The sequence below is a fragment of the Bidens hawaiensis genome, unplaced genomic scaffold (genome assembly GCF_021521415.1).
Source record: "Bidens hawaiensis isolate Kalapana, Puna unplaced genomic scaffold, B.hawaiensis_p1.1 tig00027311_1, whole genome shotgun sequence".
Taxonomy (NCBI): domain Eukaryota; kingdom Viridiplantae; phylum Streptophyta; class Magnoliopsida; order Asterales; family Asteraceae; genus Bidens; species Bidens hawaiensis.
In genome coordinates this window covers 147,270-167,874 of record NW_027494412.1, presented here as the reverse complement: position 1 = coordinate 167,874, position 20,605 = coordinate 147,270, and the positions used below count along the sequence as shown (strand labels likewise).

Sequence of the window (20,605 nt, the reverse complement as noted above, 5' to 3'; positions counted from 1 at the left end):
AACAATTATATAGCAAGTATCATGTTTCATGCATTTTTACACAACTCAGCAGCTAGTTTCACCGAGACAGAAATCCTACTAGAAAGATTGTACTATTTCACTGATCATAACATCTCAATTAATTTACCAAAAATCATCACAGAAGCACATATGTCTTAGGTTTCCAGAACATATTTTATTACATTTTTATTCCTCATAGTTTTCTCACAATCATCAAATCATTACAGCAAACTCATAACAGTCAAATTCATGCGTAACAGAATGTTATTTGCAATTCCCGTTAAATGAAAAATACAATAAATGCAAGACCACTTGGGTTAGGTTCCTAACTCAATAAGTCAACTTCCAGAAGTAGAACCAACCCAATTGGTCTCGTAGTTCATGAGATATAACATTTACAACACAACCTAACAGCAGGTCTAACAGATCAGCTTTGCACAATGTTTTTGTAAATTCATAAAAGTTAACTTCTACTTGTCCAAAAATTACAAATTCATACTTTATAGAAACTAGACTCAACCTAGTTTACTGTAGTACCAATAATCTCAACCAATTTTCACGTTTACACTTCGTTACAGTCACTTAAACATCATATACACATTCTGTCCAGAAACTGTTTGCATCCAAACTCAACATAATAACAATCTATGAACTATCATGCATTCATATAACCCTCTAGAATCCATAAACACCATCCATGCACATCAATTACATATTACATACTTGATTAGGGTTTGTGTTTGAACTCAAATCAAAGCGTTCAAGCACACCAATCGATTGGATCTTCAAATATTTGGTCCGTCACATTTCGTTAATATAAACGAACATACAAACATATGACCTATCATAACACAACAACATTTTAAGTTCTTAAATTGATTATAATTTATAAGATCGTATATCATTGGGGAAATAGCTTGTAAAAAAATTGAATTAACAGGGTGTGTATCTTCATATGGTACTATCAACATGATTCACAAGGACGAAGTTGTCATCTCTCTCAAACACTTTCCTTAGAAGTGATAGTATGCAAGTAAAATAAGTAAGTACACATTAATAAATGCTTGATAAAATATGTTATCATGCATAGAGATTTATTATAATGTTACGTACCTGCAATGGTTGGTTCAGGGATTAATGCGGCTCGTGTCAAGGACAATTACGGACAGTGTTTTTGTGTCTGGAACAACACGTTTTGGAACAATAATCGGTCTAAGAGGCTAAGATGTTATTAATGAGTTTCTCAGTAATAATTATGTGTTGAGGCCCATGTATCTAATAAAAACCAACTATTAAAACATGTGAGTGCGTTACGGAAAAAAAAACCTTTAAATGTTGAGGACGTTAATTAACAACGAAATAAACTAATGCCTTCAAAAGTTTATATGAAAAACAAATTAGCGTAAATATAACATATAACGACGCATTGGAGTGGTAAAATGCAAGAGTTGTTATGATGTGGCCAGCTTTCTAGCATCTCGTCGGGTGTTGGTGGTTCCTTGTACCATGTATTGATAGTAGCATGTTCGAGTATAGGTTAAACTCGCAAAAAATTTAGATGAAGAGACAATAATTTTACTAATTTTTCATTCATTGCTCAAACGAAAAAAACACAAATTTATACGGATGGAAAACAAATTAAAGAACACACATTTTTCATTCATTGCTCAAACTAATAATTTGGCATGATGTCCCTGAAGACATGGATGTGGACCAGTTAATAATTTGGCATGTGTCACAAAATATAGTTGTAATCAATGAACGCATTAGTTTTTTGTCACAATAACTACAAATGCGATGATGCACAGTGGCGGAGTCAGGAATTTGTTCCTAAGGGTTCGGGATTTTTCGATGCTCGATTTTTTCCGGAGTCTACAAGAAATTTTTCCTGTTTGGAAATGCTTGATCTAGTTTTTATATCTTCTGAGTACTTGTTTTAACAGTAGATGAAATGACACCGTTTGAGTTCTGTTAGTTTTGACTATAGATACAACACTCGACTTGTGTCAATACTCGGCATCAGCCTCATTACGCCCCAAATTTAACCTTTGTAGTAATGCTTTTATATTTAAATGCAGGCTGAAAGCTTGTGACATAGAATGCAAAAACTTCAGCTGAAACTTTATACAACAGAAGCATGATCATAAACTTTCGGATGCTTTGTGCTATGCAATTACTTTGACCAAATTTATAGTTGAAGTCAAAATAAGTATCAATTTCATACATACTTTGTAAGTACCCCGTGAGTTAATTGAATTGCAATATATGTTAATAAATCTTTAGAGCAATTGTAAGTGTATTCTGTTGTGTTTTAAGGGTTATATCTGTAAATTCGCATATGCAATTACTACTATTTTGATTTTATATTTGTTGGTTAATTAGGTACATAGACAATAGATTAGTTTGCTGGCCGATTCCACAAAAACTATCAAACTGGAGCGAATTAATAACAAATGTGGGTCGAGTCAAGATGTTGAAAATGAAGATATGGAGAAAGGCGGTGAGTGATTGTTTATAAATAATTTGATGGTTTGTTTGTGTTTAACAATTATCTAAACATTTTATTGTTTAACGTTTAATTGTAATTTGACGGTTGTCTAATGATTTGTAATTTATTGGTTTATGATTTTAGTCACTAAAAGATATGAAAATCTTAGTTTAAAACAGGTTTTTATTTTGCATTAAACCTGGAAAATGAAAAAAATAAAATAAAAAAAAGAAACTGAAAACCTATAGTGACGACTTGTTGTCGCTAAAGAGTGAATCTATTTTATTCCACAAAACCTATGTGACGACTTGTCGTCGCTAATAAAATATAAAACTTATTAAATATTTATCTTTATTCCGCAAAATGTTAGCGACGAAACATTATAAAGACGACAAGTCATCGCAAAGGTATGCCCTATAGCGACGGCGCTGTAGCGACGACTTGAAGAACTATAGCGACATCACTTAGGTGGCGACAAAAGTTGCGACGAATTGCCATTGCTAAAGGGTATAACGACAGCAAGCCGTCGCTATAGGGCGTCATATCAGAACAGAATTTCTTGTAGTAGCTTTCGGGCCGGATAGGTCGGGCTGGTCATTCGACCAGATAAATAAAGCACCATATCACAATATAATAAAATACATGGTCAACATTCAATAACATATATAGTCATATTAATTAAAACAGATATTACTTATTATTATTGTTCCAGACACGCTTGCATATTTTGAAAACGATTCATAACATCTTCAATATCAACTTTTAAAAAGAAGTATTTTCAATATAACAAATGCAAGCATCATTCATATAACCGATTGAAGCCTTGAAGTCTTAAAGCCATCCAATAAAGAGTTTGCCGGCCATTGTTGTTGTTTGGTTGAAGCCTTGAGGGGAACTGACCAAGTGTTGACGACGAGTAGACAACGTCGATAGAAACACAAATTTATCGGTCATTCTTTTATTTTTTATTTAAATTTTATTTAGGTATTATGTTTAATTAAGAATAGTAATTAGGTTGGGTTTATTCACCCTCTTTATGAATAATCTGGGCTTTTTAATAATCTATATATGAGTTACTACTGGCCCGTTTAATTTTTGTTAGTAATTTTGATAGTTCTTTTAAAGCTTTTTATAGTTTATAAATATAAAAAATGATATATTACTAATAAAATTTAGCTAAATTTTTCATAATCAATGAGTTCAAATGTTTTTTTTAAATGATACTGGGTTCGTTTACCGAAAAAGAATAGGTTCGCTCGTTAATTCGATACTATAAGTTATAAATGAAACCCAAAAAAAGACTGGGTTTGGCCGAACCCGGTAACTCCTATGTGGATCGACCACTTACGATGGACAATGCGATCCTAAAATATTAACATACTATATTTAAAGGGGATTATTTGTTAATCATCATAGGTATGCTGCATCTACATATTGCAACTAGGGGTGTTAATCGAGCTCGGTTGGTGGGCTGTTTTTTCTTTTTTCTTTTTTTAACAAAGATTTACTTACAACCCGACCGTATTAAGTATTAAGGCAAGTGGCACCAACGTAACCAAGATAAACGTTAAAATTTGTCTTCATGATAATACTTGTGTGAATATATAGGATACATTAATCATTTTAGATTGGCTAGTGCTTGATTTTGCTAAGAATATAAATAAAAAAACTAAGAGCATCTTCACTCATTGGTTTTTGGTGACATGGTATGGGGTTTAAATTAGTTTATGGGTAGAGACAAATGTTTGTGTTAGGTTTGGTTTGCATTCTCAAATGTTTGGGAGGTGGGTTTGTAGTGGCCCCACCACAACCACTACACATAAATCATATATATACATATTTATTATATTTTAATGGGGTTTAGATTGGTTTATAGATGGAGAAAAAGTAGGGTTTTTTGGTGAAAAGTGACAAGTGATTTTGCCTCAGTATATGATGTGGCGATGAGATGGATATTTAAATTGGTTTATGGGTGACACTATCAGCCTCAGTGTTTGTGTTTAATTAAAAAAGTGACAAGTGATTTTGCCCGACAATGTTAAGCACATATTAGCAATAAACAAACATGGGAAAGACATGTTCTTAATTTTTTATTAACCGGGGAGACATTCAGTGGTCAGTACGTCGTCACTTTGATTGATGAGTTTGGAGTTCATTAAAAGATAATTTAATGTTTAAATCAAGATTTCATTTTTCTAATTAACTAATTTGTATAATTGTAAGATTCAAGATTAACTTAATGAGCTGCACTGGTAATGGCATGCCTATAGTCCATTTGACCTAAATAGTTGTAGTTGATTTTCGCGACGATTTAGTGATATCTTCGTTAATTCCGTTGCTACACAGGAACGACTAAAAGAAAATGAAGAAAATAATTTTGAGTATAGAATTAGTGATGCGATTAGTAACACGGTTAGTAACGGAGTTGAGGAAGTAGTAGCAACACCCATCACAAAATATACGTATTTTAAGGTTTAATGCCATGGTAGATGTTAATAAGTTATATCAGGTTTTTTTCAAAGACAAGTTTCATTAAAACACAAGCTTACTATCAAGAAAGACGTTAGAATGCCGCACAAACATAATATTTATCTCCCATATTACGGGGTTGTTTTTATTTTTCGTTCCTAATATCTATATATTTTTTGAATTTTAATTTTATTTATGTAAGGAATATACTTATAATTTGATGATAAAGGGGTTTCACAAATAAATAAGATGTTATTATCCGTTTAAAAGCTATCTGGGTTTAGTGAAACCCATGACCCGCTTATTTTTTTTACTATAAAATTGTTTCTTAATATAAATAACATCTTTTTTTAAAAAAAATTGGATATTAATTTTAGTATATTTCAATTTTATAGAATTTTCATATCAAATATTTGATAAGATTAAGTTTTAATATAATAAGATGCTATAACCCGTTTAAAGATTATCTGGGTTTGGTGAGACCCCATACTCATAAATTCGGGTCAAATGCATGAGAAGCCTTCATTTACAAATAAAACAATACGGTGACTTGAGAAAATGTAGTAAGCAACCAGAAAGCTTTTAAATGTTTCGTTTATATATATATTTAAGATAAGATATAAAAACCTTGAAGACAATTATAACAAATTATACAGAGATTAATTTGAGACAATTGAATAGGAAACAATTAACATATATTAGCAACAAGACCATAGATTACACAAGACTACAGATGCCAGCTAGAACCTTAAAAACTAACTTGTGACAGTTATGCAGCTATATATGTCTAATTAGTAACCGCATACTTCTTTGAAACAACACATCTAAAACCTTAAATCAAAACTAACTTGGGACACTTGTAAGCTGGGAACATATACAGGACATGCTCATTTTAAGACCAAAGATTTCAAGAAACATCAACAAAACAAAATGGCCACACATTGCTACAAAACATTATCATTGAATGTCACAACATTATAAGTGGTTCACGGTTGTGAGTGAAACAAGAGAGGCTTTGTACCACACAAACAACGAATAGAGTTCATGACCGAAGACGTAAAACATAGAAACATGTAGGACTCAAGTATTAAAAATTTGTGATGGCCTTATTGATGATGCTTTATTTGCAAAAAATATTTTATTAATAACTTGTAAAGTTGTTTCTTTGGAACTTTGTCACTAAAGTTTCACAACGTTAGAGGTTGGTCCATCAAACTTTGATTTTCTTTAAATTTTTGTCACCAAAGTTTTGCATATTTAGATGTCAGCCTCATAACTTGGGTAACATAAGCTTAAGGCACAAAACCTTTAGCCTTTCAACGTTAGCACAATAATTTTACAGTTTTACAACAAAAACTTTTACTTTCAACCCTCAACACAAAACTTTTAGAAATTTTTACATTTTCAACTTTGGCAACAAACCTTTTACACATAGCAACGCGTGTCAGTTTTCAAACATATAATACATTTAACGCATTCTACTGCAACGCATGGGTGGAAGCGACAAAAAATAATATGTTTATTTTCAGTAATTTTAGTCGTAGGTTGTCGAAAGTGTGCACTAGCGACCTAGAAGTCATTGCTAGATACGTCGCACATAGCGACTCAAAGCTATCGTATTACCATCGCATTTTGCAACAGTATAACTCCATTACAAATTTCGTTTACATTTTCCCGATTTTTTTTATGTAAGTTAAAACCTTTTCTTTTGACAATCATTCTCCCAACACTTTTAGCAAAACTCGATTACAAAAGTTTGAAACATAAATTAAGGTACGTAACAATATATAAGTTATGCACTCTCTAAACCATGAAATGAAGTATTCCACAACTTAATTTACTTGATTTAATTTTCCTAGAATTTGGAAAATGCATTGATCACAATACAAACCAAGATGGAATTTAACATCAGAATATTCATAATACTAAAAGTTAGTTGCTCAAAGTCTAAGAGATAAATCAAGCTGGCCAAAATCTTCATCAACACACTCATCCTTAAAACTATAACCACTGGAACTAAACCTTCCAACATGTTCTTGATGGTTAATCCCGGTCACAACCAGCGGTTGCACTTGCACTTGTCCACCATAGCTCGAGCCACCAGAACCCGATCTTGATGTGGGTTGTAGTTGGCCGAAGTACGCTGAATGAGTTTTAACAGTTGAAACGAGTTCGCGGTTCTTCTTAGCTAAGTTTCTTTCTATTTTATGAGCATTTTGGTGGCCTCCAAGTGCTTGTGAGCTGTAGAATTTTCTTCGGCAGTAGTTGCAAGGAAAAACTCGTTGTTCGGGGTTGTTTAGAGGGGATAAATTAGTCGATAACGAAGGCGAATTGAGATCGTTTTCGGGTAAGTTTAGATTGAAGAAACTCATGGCTTGGATGTATAATAAGGAGACTTTGAAAATGCTTTGTTTTGGTTACGTTTTATAAGGAGTTGATGGTGAGTGTTGGTTAATAGAAAATTGTGGATAGAGATATCTGGGAGAATGAGTGGGAAGCGAAGAGTTGTCGCCTCCATTAGAGGCAACCATGGAGTCTCTTGTCGGTCACAGTTTCTCATTTTATAACATGAACTAAAATATTATTATACTAGTTTTAGAGCCCATGTCACACACGAGATAATTCTTATAAAATTATAAGTAAAACAAATAATTACATAGCGTATATGAAAAAAATATATTACATCTATGTTTGTATCTATATAATGTGTACATAAATTGATTTTATTTATATCGTAAAATCGTACCCGATAATGCTTCTTTCTATTGAAAAATTCATTCTCGGTGTCATATACTTATAATTGAAAGAATTTGGTTATGAACCAATTTCGAAAATAAGACTTCTCATACGATAGTAGTTCTAACCACTCAGCCTAAATACAAAAGAGGCGTTACCTTTATTGATATATTTATCAATTTACCACCCATCAACTGAAAGTAGGATATTAAATTGTAGCAATGGATGTTCTTTAAGAACTATGTTTTTCTAAGCTACACCATAAAAAATATTTTGATAAGTTTCAGAGGGCTTCTCGACTTTGTCATAATGACAACATAAAAAATAACATATTAACCCATTCAATTTTGTGAATATTTTGTTTCATTTAAGCATAGTTTTGCATGACATGTTTTCCATACAATGTTCTGATCACCATTGAAGGAAAAATTAATGTTGACATAAGTATTTCAAATTTGATAAAAGTTAGAAGCATTGATAGGCATAGGGGTGGCATGTCGAAAGTGTTCACAATCTTTTCTTAAATTTTAATAGTTCAGGGAAAAATAGTCAATTTGCCAAATCCCAAACCTTTTGATTATTTCAAAAAATGCCCTTAAAAATAAACTTGAAACCCGAATCATGTTTAAAATTCTAACTTTCATACTTTTGACATAATAAAGTCAAACTTTGAACTCATAACAAATTTGACGATAAATCTATTTTGCATTCTCAAACTTTTAAAAATACTCAAAATTTTCATTTTTGACCCGTAACAAATTTTGACCTAAATGTAGTTAACTTGTACCAAACAATCTATTTACCAACTTTTGACCCATAAAATCAAATTTAACTTCCACAAAAAAACCCAAAACAATTTTCATTTGAGAAACATGATTTGTTGCTGATTTTTGAAATTCGTCAAGTATTTTAAAATATATAGTAAAATAATATGTAAATATTTATATTTATAAAAATATATAGATATTATATAAATATAATGTAGAAGGAAAGTGAATAATTATTGATTTATTACATATATTAGGATATATTAGTTTTGTAGGAAAAAAAATTGTAAGAATTAACCAAAACATGACAAGGGTTCACATTTATTTTACTTTATTAGAATAGGTAGATATGTATAGAGACATCATATCACTAGAAAAATACACTTTGCTAGTTTTTAGTTTTTTTTATCTAAGGACAACTTTCATTCAAAAAAGTAGTAAGACGCGGTTGGAGCTAAACAAACAATGAAAGAGAACTACAACAAAAAATTACATCAATCTTTCCATAACAAGCTACGTAATTTAGATTAACTGTTAATCCAAGACTTTATATCTTCCATCGTTTTGGATAAGTTCACTGAAATAAACTTATTAGAAATAAGTTTTTCCCATGTTTTACTAAAATAATTCAAGGTTTTTTATATATAAATTAGGGTTAGGTTATAATAGAAAATATAGTTTTCGTAAGAAGGATAAGAAACAATCTTATCAATTTATTTTGAACATGGAGGGTTGAGATTAGTTTAGGGGGAAATCATGTGTGAAAATAAGAGGAATGGCATAAAAGAAATAACACATTTGTTGACTTTCTCTTTCCATATGCAAGGCACATGGCAAATTCCCCCATCATTTTAAAACGTCCATAACTTTTTTTTATGACGTTTTCATTGAAAAACAAATTCACCGTAATATCGAGTGACTTTTTATCTTTTATATGAGTACCATATTTAATATAGAAATTAAAAAAAATAGTGGGTTTTTACAAATTGTGTGATTACCAAATTGTGTTACACAATAGTATTTTTCATTGTGTTTTTTATTGTGTTTTTATCATCATGTTTTTTACATTGTGTCATACAATTTTGTTTTTTTTTCATAGTGTTTTTTTCTATTGTGTTTTTCAACAATTGCGTACAATATTGGTGCTTATGGAAAGCTAAGAATGACTTTGTGTATAGAGGTGTTGCGGTGCAATGTAACAAATTGGTAAAGGAACTTAAAATACTAGGGTATTTGTGGGTCAAGAGTAGATCAAATTTGTCCGGGTTATCATGAAAATATGAAGTAGTTTCAATTTTACTTTGTAATGTGGGTGGTTGTTTGTTTGTGTTAATTAAGATTTAAGAGAGCCTAAAATGTACTGCATTTTTAATCAACCCATAGTTAACTACTGTCACAATACATATATCGAATTAAATTAAACTCCAACTCAAGAACATCAGGAACTTACAGATTAGACTGCAAATCTGTGATTAATTCCTAAACTAAATCTTCACCAAAGCGAATGAGTCCAAAATTACAAAACAATCTCTCAAATGAACACTCGTATTACAAAACAAGAATCACCTAACAATCTAGAGAAGGTTATGAACGAACCCTAGAATCATTGATGAACATCAACAAATAAGAGTAAACAAGCATCCTTTTAAACGTTTTCATTTCTTTAAGTATTGCACTTCTAGTCTCTCATCATCCAGCAACTTCACTTAATAGCCCCTCAACTTGACAACTTTTTATATCCAGCCCTTCTAGTTATCAGTTGTCCGGTCCAAGCCTCCATCTTCTAGTATACTACGAATAATATTTCAAGTTACCAAACTAAACTCAAGTTTGCTAATGAATTGACTACCTTTTAACAACTACATAGTATTTTGTTTATTTAATTCGTATTTCATTAAAACTTTTGACCAATCCGATCGATGTGCTAATGTGATGGTATAATAAATAAACATGAGACACCAATTTAAAGGAATATAATATGACCAAGAATCTTGCATCAAGATGACTTCAAATCTTACATTGATTTCTGAAATTAAGTACAAAATGGTGATGGGAATAACGTTTCAGTTTAATATTATTGCAACACTTTGTCATCAATTAAACCAGCAAGAATGATTCCTTTACAAAACACACACATGATATGATAGAATTGTTACCGGGAACTTAGCCCTAATTATTAGTTTAGTGACTCAATATATTCTATATATTAACACTTAAATCTAGGGATGACAATGAAACCTGAACCAGATATGAAAACATAAAACCCAATATAATTGAGACGGGCAACAATCGACCAATTAGGGTTTGGGGTTAGTTTTGACAAATTTTCGTGGGTTTGAGATTTGTAATATACCCAATTACCCAACCTAATTACCCGATAACACTGACCCATTTACCCGATTATATGCCCAATGTACCGACATAACTTTTTTTATATATTATAAATATTCTAAATATATTATTTGTCAAAACTTATTTATCAGTTTTATTTTGTCAATACCTGAAAAAAAAACCCGAGAGGTTTGGGACGGGTTTGGAACGAGCTTAATAATCGAGTATGGGTTTGGGATTGCCGACCCATTGTCATCCCTACTAAAATCACTACATATTTTTTTGCTAGTGTGGATGACGAGCAGTTGAGACGCTTTGAAATAATTCGAGATTATGAAATTGGCGAAACCCGGGATTTTAAAGCTAGGCAATATTCCTAAATTTTATAAACGAGTGAACTTGGCATATTGAAATTGCAAGATATTGAAATTGAAAACTCACATGAGTTCAAAAAACTCTTGAAAACCTAGTTTAACAATTAATTTTTAATAAAATGTAATATATGCTATTATCATTGCACAAAACAAAAATCTTACCCTACTAATAAACAAAAATAATGACGATGATGTATCATAACCACATTAAATCCTAATTTATAATCTCTATTCTTCTTAATCCATGTTATCCATGGGGCATAAGCTGAAATCATTTTGGTAATTGGATTATAAAATAGTCAACTTTCCATCCTAATATAATATAACTATATATTAAAGCAACATGATTTTTTCACATGACATCATTCTAGGACTTTCACATAGATGCCATGTGAGCAGTTTCCTATTTTATCATCTTTTCTTCTAAACACAATATGGAGCATGAACCCGTTTAGTTATGTTATAACCCATGTGCCGGTTGCTCTTCAAATACAACCATCTTCATATGAATATAACACTTTGTAAAATTTTGAAAAATAAATTATTGTGTGATACAAGTCTCAAATCCAAGACCTCATGTTTCAAATTAAAGATACTTACCAACTCCACTTAAGTAGTTATTGTGTTGGTTTTCTTGACTTATAAATGATATATTGTTAATTCACTTATAATTAATACCAGAAATTTAACATCCAATGTTGTATTCAAAGAAGCTTTTAGAGATTTATGAATTATAAAATTTTGTTTATCTATTAATATCATATGAATCTATAATGTATGTTATCATGTATATTACAAAATTTAACTTTTTTGTTGTTTTTAACCATCCGTGTATCACACGGCCTCTATCCTAGTATTCTAATATTTCATCTCATTCATATTAGCTATTAATGAGTTATGAGTTAAAACCATTTTGTCAATTGGGTTATAAAATAGTTATGAAATTAAAAGTAAAATATTAATTGAAGAGCAAACAGATATAAATATAAAAAAGAAGTAGAAAATAGTAAAGAATAATCTTTTTATAAGGTTGTTTTTTCCTTCGATATCCTGTTTTTTCTCATGAACATTATATATTGTATTATTTAAGGTAACTAGCAAAATAGTCTAAATTTATATACTTGTGATAAAATAACAAATGTGGTATATAAAGATATTTTATCAAATTTTATAAATTTGAGATTCCGGACTTCTTATTGTTTGTATAATAAATTTCATTTCTTTATTACCTATTGTTAGTTTATTTCAAATAGCAAAACTTTTTTTTTATCATTTAAGGTGTGTTTGGCAAAAAGCTTTTAGGAGCTCTAAGCTTCAAAGATTTAAGAAAAAAACTCATACTCAACTAATGCTTTGTTTGGTTGAAGAAGCTTCAAGCTTTTAAGTTTGGAGAAAAACTCCTTTTTTAAACGCTACTACTACTAGTGTTTGAGAAAAAGCTACAAGCTTTTACATTTTAATTTGCAAGTTTGGTACTTGAACTATCATCAACTTTTGTTAAGTTATATAATTGTTACATATTTTACCCTTATTCAAAGCTAACTACCCCCATGACTCTTTAAAAGTCTAGAACTTTTTCACACGTTAATATTTTTTTAAACGAATTACATCATAAAAAAGAGCATTTTATTCTCTTTAATTTGAGTATGATATTGATATATTTCTTTACCGGTTATGATTGGCAACAAGTCGAGTCAGACGAGCTCGGGTCATGTGTAAGACCAAATTAGGGTTGGAACGAGTCGAAAAAAAGGGTTAATTTAGTTCGGTTCGTGTCGGTACGGTTTTGGGTCGAAAGGGGCCAAGTCAGAACATGTTTCAGATTAAAACGGTGTCGCGTCGGAAAGGGTTTCAGGTCAAAAGAGGTCGGTTTAAAAAATATCTATTTGAAATTACTGTATATTTTAGCTTTATTTCTTGATTTTCTCCATCGATTATACGCTTACTACCTTTGCACGAAGTACACGTCTGCATTCGGGTTATGCGTGCACTAATATCAAGTGAATCACGTACTGACGCTGATTATGCGGTTGATGTCAAGTTGCGCGCGCACTCCGCTGCACCGCGCCGGCACACAATTAGTTTTATTAAAAACTCCAGCTACTCTGCCAAATACCTAAATATATCTAAATACCTAAATATATCTAAAACGCTCTAGCTACTCTGCCAAACACTTAAATATATCTAAAAAGCTATAGCTAACAGCTACCAACTTCCAGCTAGTTTTGCCGAACATACCCTTAACAAATCCCGTTGGTAATGCACGGGTTCAAAAGCTAGTAATTAATAATTCCTATAAAACACTTGTAAAACCTGGCTAAACGGAAGTCCATGGTACGTATAATTAATGCATGGATTCGTATGTTTAGTGGTATAACCTAATTGAATTGAAGAGGGAGGCACGCACATGGGGATAAGGGGAAATGTTCTCCAATTGTCGAAAGCGATGCAAATGAAAGATAATTAATTGACAGTAATATTAGATTATAATCTACTAAGAAAATAATTGTACCATGATTAATTAACATGATACGATGATCTTCTCTGTCGGCTATGTTTGCGGTGAGTTTGGTTCTCTAATCTACAGACATAATGCAGTGAGGAGGAGAGATAATCTTAAAATGTTGTTGCCTTCTAGCAAACCATAAGTCCATAACTTATATTTTGTAGATGTTCTATGCTAATTGTCTTTATAATATTCTTTAAAATACGTCTCAGTTTTTGTATTTCTTAAATATTGGCAAGCAGTGAAATAATTTTAAATGACTTTGAACTCGAGTTAGAGAATATAAGTGTAAGCTTGAGAATGTATAACCCCTCAAGTTTTGAACAGCTTTTTAACTGTTTTAGGCTATGTGTTTTGTGATAACTAGAAACCCCTGGTTAACCAACACTTTAACTAATAAAAATTGAATAAATAAAAAACAAAGTTGGATTGTTACATTGGGAGTGGACCCCACCTAACATCTCTATTTTATGATCGATCTCATCATTGTTGTGGATTATAAAAAAACAAGTATTTATGTCCCCGTGTTGCGGTGGAACAAATTAAATGCATTACATGTTCAAAAATTGCCGTGTATTGCGGCGTTACGTATCGTAAAGTCGATCGGAATTAGTTCGATTTGTAATACTAAAATTATACTAAAAGTATTGTGACAAAAGTTTCAGTACCAAAATCGATGGATCAAAAGGTATAGCTTTAAGTTGTAATAATGGTAAAAGTTTTATTACCAAAGTTGAGAAATCAAAAAGTATATATGTGAAACTTTTATAACAAAAGTCTAATAAATCAAAGTTTATAATTAAAGTAGAGGAGTCAGAAATCATATCTATTAAACTTGCATGACAAAAGTTTACTGAACTAAATTTGATTAGTTAAAGTAGATGGTCAAAAAACATATTCATTAAACTTGTGTGACAAGAATAAACTAAAGTTGGTAAATCTTAATACATGTAGAGACTTGCAATATATGCAAAAAGTCAGGTACATTTGATGAATAATAATAAATGTAAGAGCTAGGGGGTACATTTTGGTTTTTAATATATATATATATAATGTCTCAGGAAAGATCCAAGTGTTGTAACTTTAAGATGTGATTTTTAACTAACATTTTAATTAAGACCATTAATACCGGTCAAGTAGCTCATATATCACTCTATAACTTATTAAGATCCAATTTAATTAACGGCAAACTCAAGTCCAATAACCTACTCCAAATTTACACCATGTATTCACAATGAAACTTGAATAACCTACTCCTAATTTACACCATGTAGTTCACAATGGAATTTGTACCCTCGATTTGAAAGGATTCTAGTCTTCTACCATATCACAACACTTTGATATATACCATTGAGCATTTGAGCTACAAGTTCTTTTACTTACAAAATAATAAGTTAAGTGGAACTTTTAAATGTTAGCTAAACGTTTAATAGAATGTAAACCAGCTTTTCGTTAATATATGTACATATGTGTAATAAAGTGTTGTAACCTTCATGAAATGATAACGTGTTATTAGTCATTTGTGAAGTTTAGTCATTATTTGTAGTGGGTAACTTACAGATTGGCTCAAAACTAGATAAAACATAATGCCTCATAAATAGTACCTACCACTTATATGTAAGCTACCTTCTTTCCATCTTGGTCATAATTGCATGACAAGTGCATGCATTGCTTCCGCTCAAATTACCGTATAAACGACATATAGCTAAGGGTGTACAAGCCGGGCCCGAGCTAGACTAGGCTTGATCTCAGCTCGTTTCGACTTACGAGGGCTCGAGTTCGAGCTTGGCTTGTTTCGAGCTTTTTTCCTAAAGTTCGAGCTCGTCTCCTGAGTTGTTTTTTCAAGCTCGAGCGCGACGCGTTTATTATTTATTAATCATTTTATATACATTTTTTTATTATGAGAAAAAACTTAGAAGGGCCTAAGCTAGAGTCAAGCTCGTCCTTGAAGCGTGAACTTAATACCTAGAAGTCCAAAAAAGGCCAAAATTAAAAATACACAAGGCTCGTTAAGACCCGACGAGACCAAACGAAATTTCCATACAAGGCTCGAGTTTGGGTTCAATAACTAAACGAGCTTTATTTGAGGCTCGGGCTCGGATCGAACTCGAGAAGCTTGGCTTATTTCGAGCTTTTTATCATGTAACGTTTTGAGTAGCTCATCTTGTTTGCATCCCTACATGTAACAATGACTTGTATCGCTCGCAGATCATAACTTTGCAAGGGAAGCAGCATGGATAATGTCTAAAGGTAACAAGGGTCAGTCTGCCTTTTCAATACCTTCTAAGTAACAATTGCTTAGAGATCAAAATATGGTGCTCTCATCATCATAATTTTGTTCTCTATTCATGTAATGTCTTTGATCATGAAAACATGATAGCTTAGTGATTGATTAAAACTCAAGGTACCTTAAGCTATTTCAAGGAAAATTAAAAGTTTAATCGGTTTATAAACTTATTGGAAGTCTTTGTCGTGACCTCTAGTCATTTCATGTACCTAACTTGACCACATAAAATGGCTCTCTATAATTGGAAAATCATGTGGTTATCACTATTTTTGAGGTTTCATTCTAGTTACTATGATATGCCCATGTAAGAGACATTCCAACCACAAGAATCAATTAGTCTTGATACATATATATTCTCTTGTTTTTCATCGAACTTAAACCTATGACATACCAAACATGAATAGTTCCATCACGAACTCAATGTTCAACTCATATTTACTTTCTTAATTTCTCCATGTATACATTTAACTCTTTAATTTATGTCACTCAAATAAGATTTTGAATAAGATTTTCGTCCAAACTTTTTAGGCGTATGTTGTTGGGAATAATTTCCAGATTGACTAACCTTTTCGGTAGCCCATCACGGTGTTTATAAGAAGAAGATTTCAATTCAGATTTTCTCCTTGGCTTTTCAATCGTTTGTGGGTGGGACCATCTTGCGATGGAGGATTTTGTCCGTAGTTCCTCAGAAAAGCTATTAGAATAGATCAACTGTTTTCAAATGAATATTTCGTTCTATGGCTATAAGCGCTCTTGAATTTTCTCTTTCTGTAACATCTATCAAATTTCAGGCCCAATTTGAATATTTTTAAAGTCGAGGGCCAGAGTGTAACTAAGCCAAAGTTAAAATTCAAAGGCTCAAATGAAAATCTACTAAAGTTAGATTAGGCAGACCGTCTAATCTAAACTTGATCATTCAAATAGTTTGTATTATGGTTTGTAGGAGTATGGTGACATTAAGGACTAAATGGACCATCTAATCTCCCCTACAATTTTCAAATGGCCCGTCTAATGGGTGAGTCAGTACTGCCCGTCTAATGGGCAGTCCGTCTAATAATGAAAATGGACACTTCGCACTTTTAGTTATAATGATTAGAACCCATTAATGAACCCAATGGATTTCACAAGGATTGAACCTATAAAACTAGACCTTGTAAAGGCTTAGGTTATAAAATTATATCCCATGATGATCTAGGTGATTAATAAACACCTATGGTTTATCTATAGTTCAAGAAAGATAAATAGTCGTCATAAAGGAAGTGTCATTCCATGAACCATTATAAGGTGAATACGTTAAACTCTTATAAAACCTTGAGAATGACTTTGATTTCTTTAAAATAGTTAGAACACTTTTAATACCATTTGATGCATAAGGTAGTCTAACGAGAAAACATTTAGACCATAAGCACACCATATAGTTTGATCCAAGGTATACACATGTTACAGATTAAAGCTATAACATACCAGTAAGAACGGCTTTGCATAATAATGTATAGCTCATCGAAACATGCATGTATACATGCTCCAAGCTTTAAATTATTTATTATTATCATCTTTTTCTATTTTTAACTGCATTTTGTTGAAACCAAGCTTTACCCATTTTAACATCCTGTCGCATAATAACCAACTTCATGGCAAAACACGGCCTAACAACCTAGTTATACAACAACTTATATAAATTTGAGTATATACATTAGAGATTCACATATGAATAGTATATAATAAGAGTTCTCACAATTGTGAGTCCCAAATACGTGATCACATAAGCACGTGTCGGCTATACGTCCAAAATTTGTCCGTCAAAAAGAAATATGGCTTCAAAAACACCCCAATAGTGACCCTTCTCTCTTTCCACCCATATGACATGATCCATTTTTGACTTCTTGTACAAAAACTTATATTTTTACTTCTCCTCCACAACTTTACATCTCTCCTTAATAATACCCGAAATTGGTCTATTCCGCAAAAATGTCTAGTCTCTCTTCTCCTCCACATCTTTACATCTCTCCTTAATAATACCAGAAACTGGTCTATTCCGCATACTCTAAAAATACTCTAATGATTTTTCTAGAAAATACGAAGATGGATAGTACTTCTGAAATGGATAGATTCGATGTAAGTCAAATTTGCAATATTGGAATAGTGCTTCCATGTATTTGTGTGCAAGGCCCATTTTTGTTGTTTTATAACTTGTGATCCTCAAAACTTAGGAAAATGAAATGACTAATGATAGTGAAATATCATCACATTTTAAAAGCTTTGAGGTGAGGTTTAGGTCTCCAATCAGTTGTGGAGGTACATAGTTAAGAATTAAGACCATGTTTAAATGTACAAGATTTCAGAACTTTATAAAAGTATTTATTTGATATTCTTTTCATGAAAAAAATATGATGCAATTTTAAAATGAATAAATAATAAGGTACATATTTTCTTTTTAAATCTTTGTGTTATATTATTTATGTGGCATGCACAATATTTTTAAGAACTTCATACTGTGTAAGTTGCTATGTATTTTATAGTTTATTACTACTCAGAGCACTTCCATCGACTAATAAATTTGGCGCATATTCGTCAGTGAAGATAGACTGGAACTTTCGATAGTCCATCCATAGCATTTAGTTAGAAAGCCGAATGTTGGCAAAAACTGATGAATCACTAACCTATGTGCAAACACTAGGTTAGAAACTTTTGTATTATATAGATTGAATAGAGAAAATATTAAATTAAAATTAAATACTTAGTAATAGAAATTTAGAAATAAAGTATAGAAGCAATAACAACTATATAATAGATAATACAAAGAGAAATGTAGAAAGTAAATAATAATAGAGATTTAAATTTAAGAACGAGAATCGAGAAAAAAACTTATTTATTAAGTGAAAAAAGACAGCGGAAAAGGTAAACAAGACCTTACAAAATTATGACAAGTGCCACTTTTTATAAGAATATTTTAAGAATTAAGATGGAGTCAAAATTGAAGTAAGTCGTTATGATTCAACCAGAGGTAGTATAATTTACCGACTCGCAACAAAGATTAGAAAGATTATGTGTTTTCAAGAAACTTATTTTCTTTCAATAAATGGATTCAAAAATAAAGTAAGGAATTGTAAATATGACCATAAAAGCTTATGTTCGTAAAATTTGTGAAAAATATTAACTAATTGCTTATTTACTATACAGATTTGTCAAAAAAAACTATATTAAGATAAAATGATGATTAATTCAAGTGGAGATGTATTTTTTATGAGGGTGTCATTTTAGTTGAATATATATTGAAGTGTGATTTCGTCACAATATGCGTTTATGTGAAAAAAAATAAAAAAGCAGAAGTTGACATTTTTGAAATAGACAAATAGCTAGTGGAAACAAGTGTTGTCACCACTTCAAGCTCCTCCTCCTTACAATTTCATTGGGGCACTTTGATTCAATATCCTTCCATTCTCATCCATGATCTCATCTTCTTCTGACCATAAGTAAGTCCATTTATTGTTTGTCCATTTTTAATTGTTGGTGCACAGTAAATTTAATATTCCTTACTTTCTAAAACAAGTATTTTCATTCTAGTTCATTTAACCATCTCTTTCCCTCATCTTATAGTTGTTAGCGTCTGGCATGTAGAATGACAGGTGGAATACAATTGATCATTATGAGAGAATGGAAAAAAAAGTGTTTAGTTGGTCAATGAATTAACGGAATCTATGATTACACAAGAAATCTCATTCCTTCATAGCCGCTTCTTTTTCATTCCATTCCCTTTCGTCTTATTTTCCCGACACCGCGACCCCGCCACCCCCTATTTATTATTATTATTATTATTATTATTATTATTATTATTATTATTATTATTATTATTATTATTATTATTATTATTATCATATAACACCTTGTAATCTTGTATACTAATTTTCTATTATTTTAGGCTTATAGCTATTGTTGCAAAAATCACGACAAGACGCAGATTAATTCTTAATTAATTGCTAGTCATACCTCACTGATTAATTATGAACTAGTCGGCCAATTAATTGATCAATGGTCAAACCCTGCCAAAATCGTGATTAATCGGACTTAGTCACCGTTTTCTGGTGAGGTTCCGGCCAAAATTGACGGTTTTTGACGAGATTCCGGTCAAATTCAATGGTATTCAATGAGATTTCCATCAATTTCCGGCCAAAATGTATGTTTATATATAAAACTGAAAATTACATATAAAAATATGTGTGTGTGTGTGTAAAATTAAAAATAAACATTAAAGTCGGATCTGATTAATCGCTAGTGCTCATCCCACTGCCCGATCAGCGACTAGCAATTTCTACAGGTTATAGCTAGGAGGGCTTAGATTTGGGCCAGTATATACCTAAAAAGTGCAATTCCAGGCCATAGTTTTGGGCCAAACTCTTTAGGGCTTACGCCTCTTAGAAACTAATTCAGTAATCTTTTTTTCAATATAAATATTTGAGATGTCTCATAAAAATATAGAAGATAATATATTAATAATTAGTCACAAGATATTTTTTTACTATAGTAATGTATTTTTTTGGTGTTCTACGGTTATCTCTAATGAAATATATTTTTTTTAATTTTTTTTATGCACATGGAATTAAAACATAGTTTTATGGTTAGTTGAGCCATCTCCAATATAGGTATTAA

General features: G+C 31.4%; 1 protein-coding gene across 1 annotated transcript; it reads right to left on the bottom strand.

Annotated features, from left to right (window-relative positions):
* Positions 1-6,897: 6,897 nt before the first annotated feature.
* Positions 6,898-7,329, bottom strand: LOC143575218 (zinc finger protein 2-like). Its single transcript, XM_077059644.1, has one exon. It carries the CDS (start codon positions 7,327-7,329, stop codon positions 6,898-6,900), a length of 432 nt encoding a protein of 143 aa, XP_076915759.1.
* Positions 7,330-20,605: the final 13,276 nt, after the last annotated feature.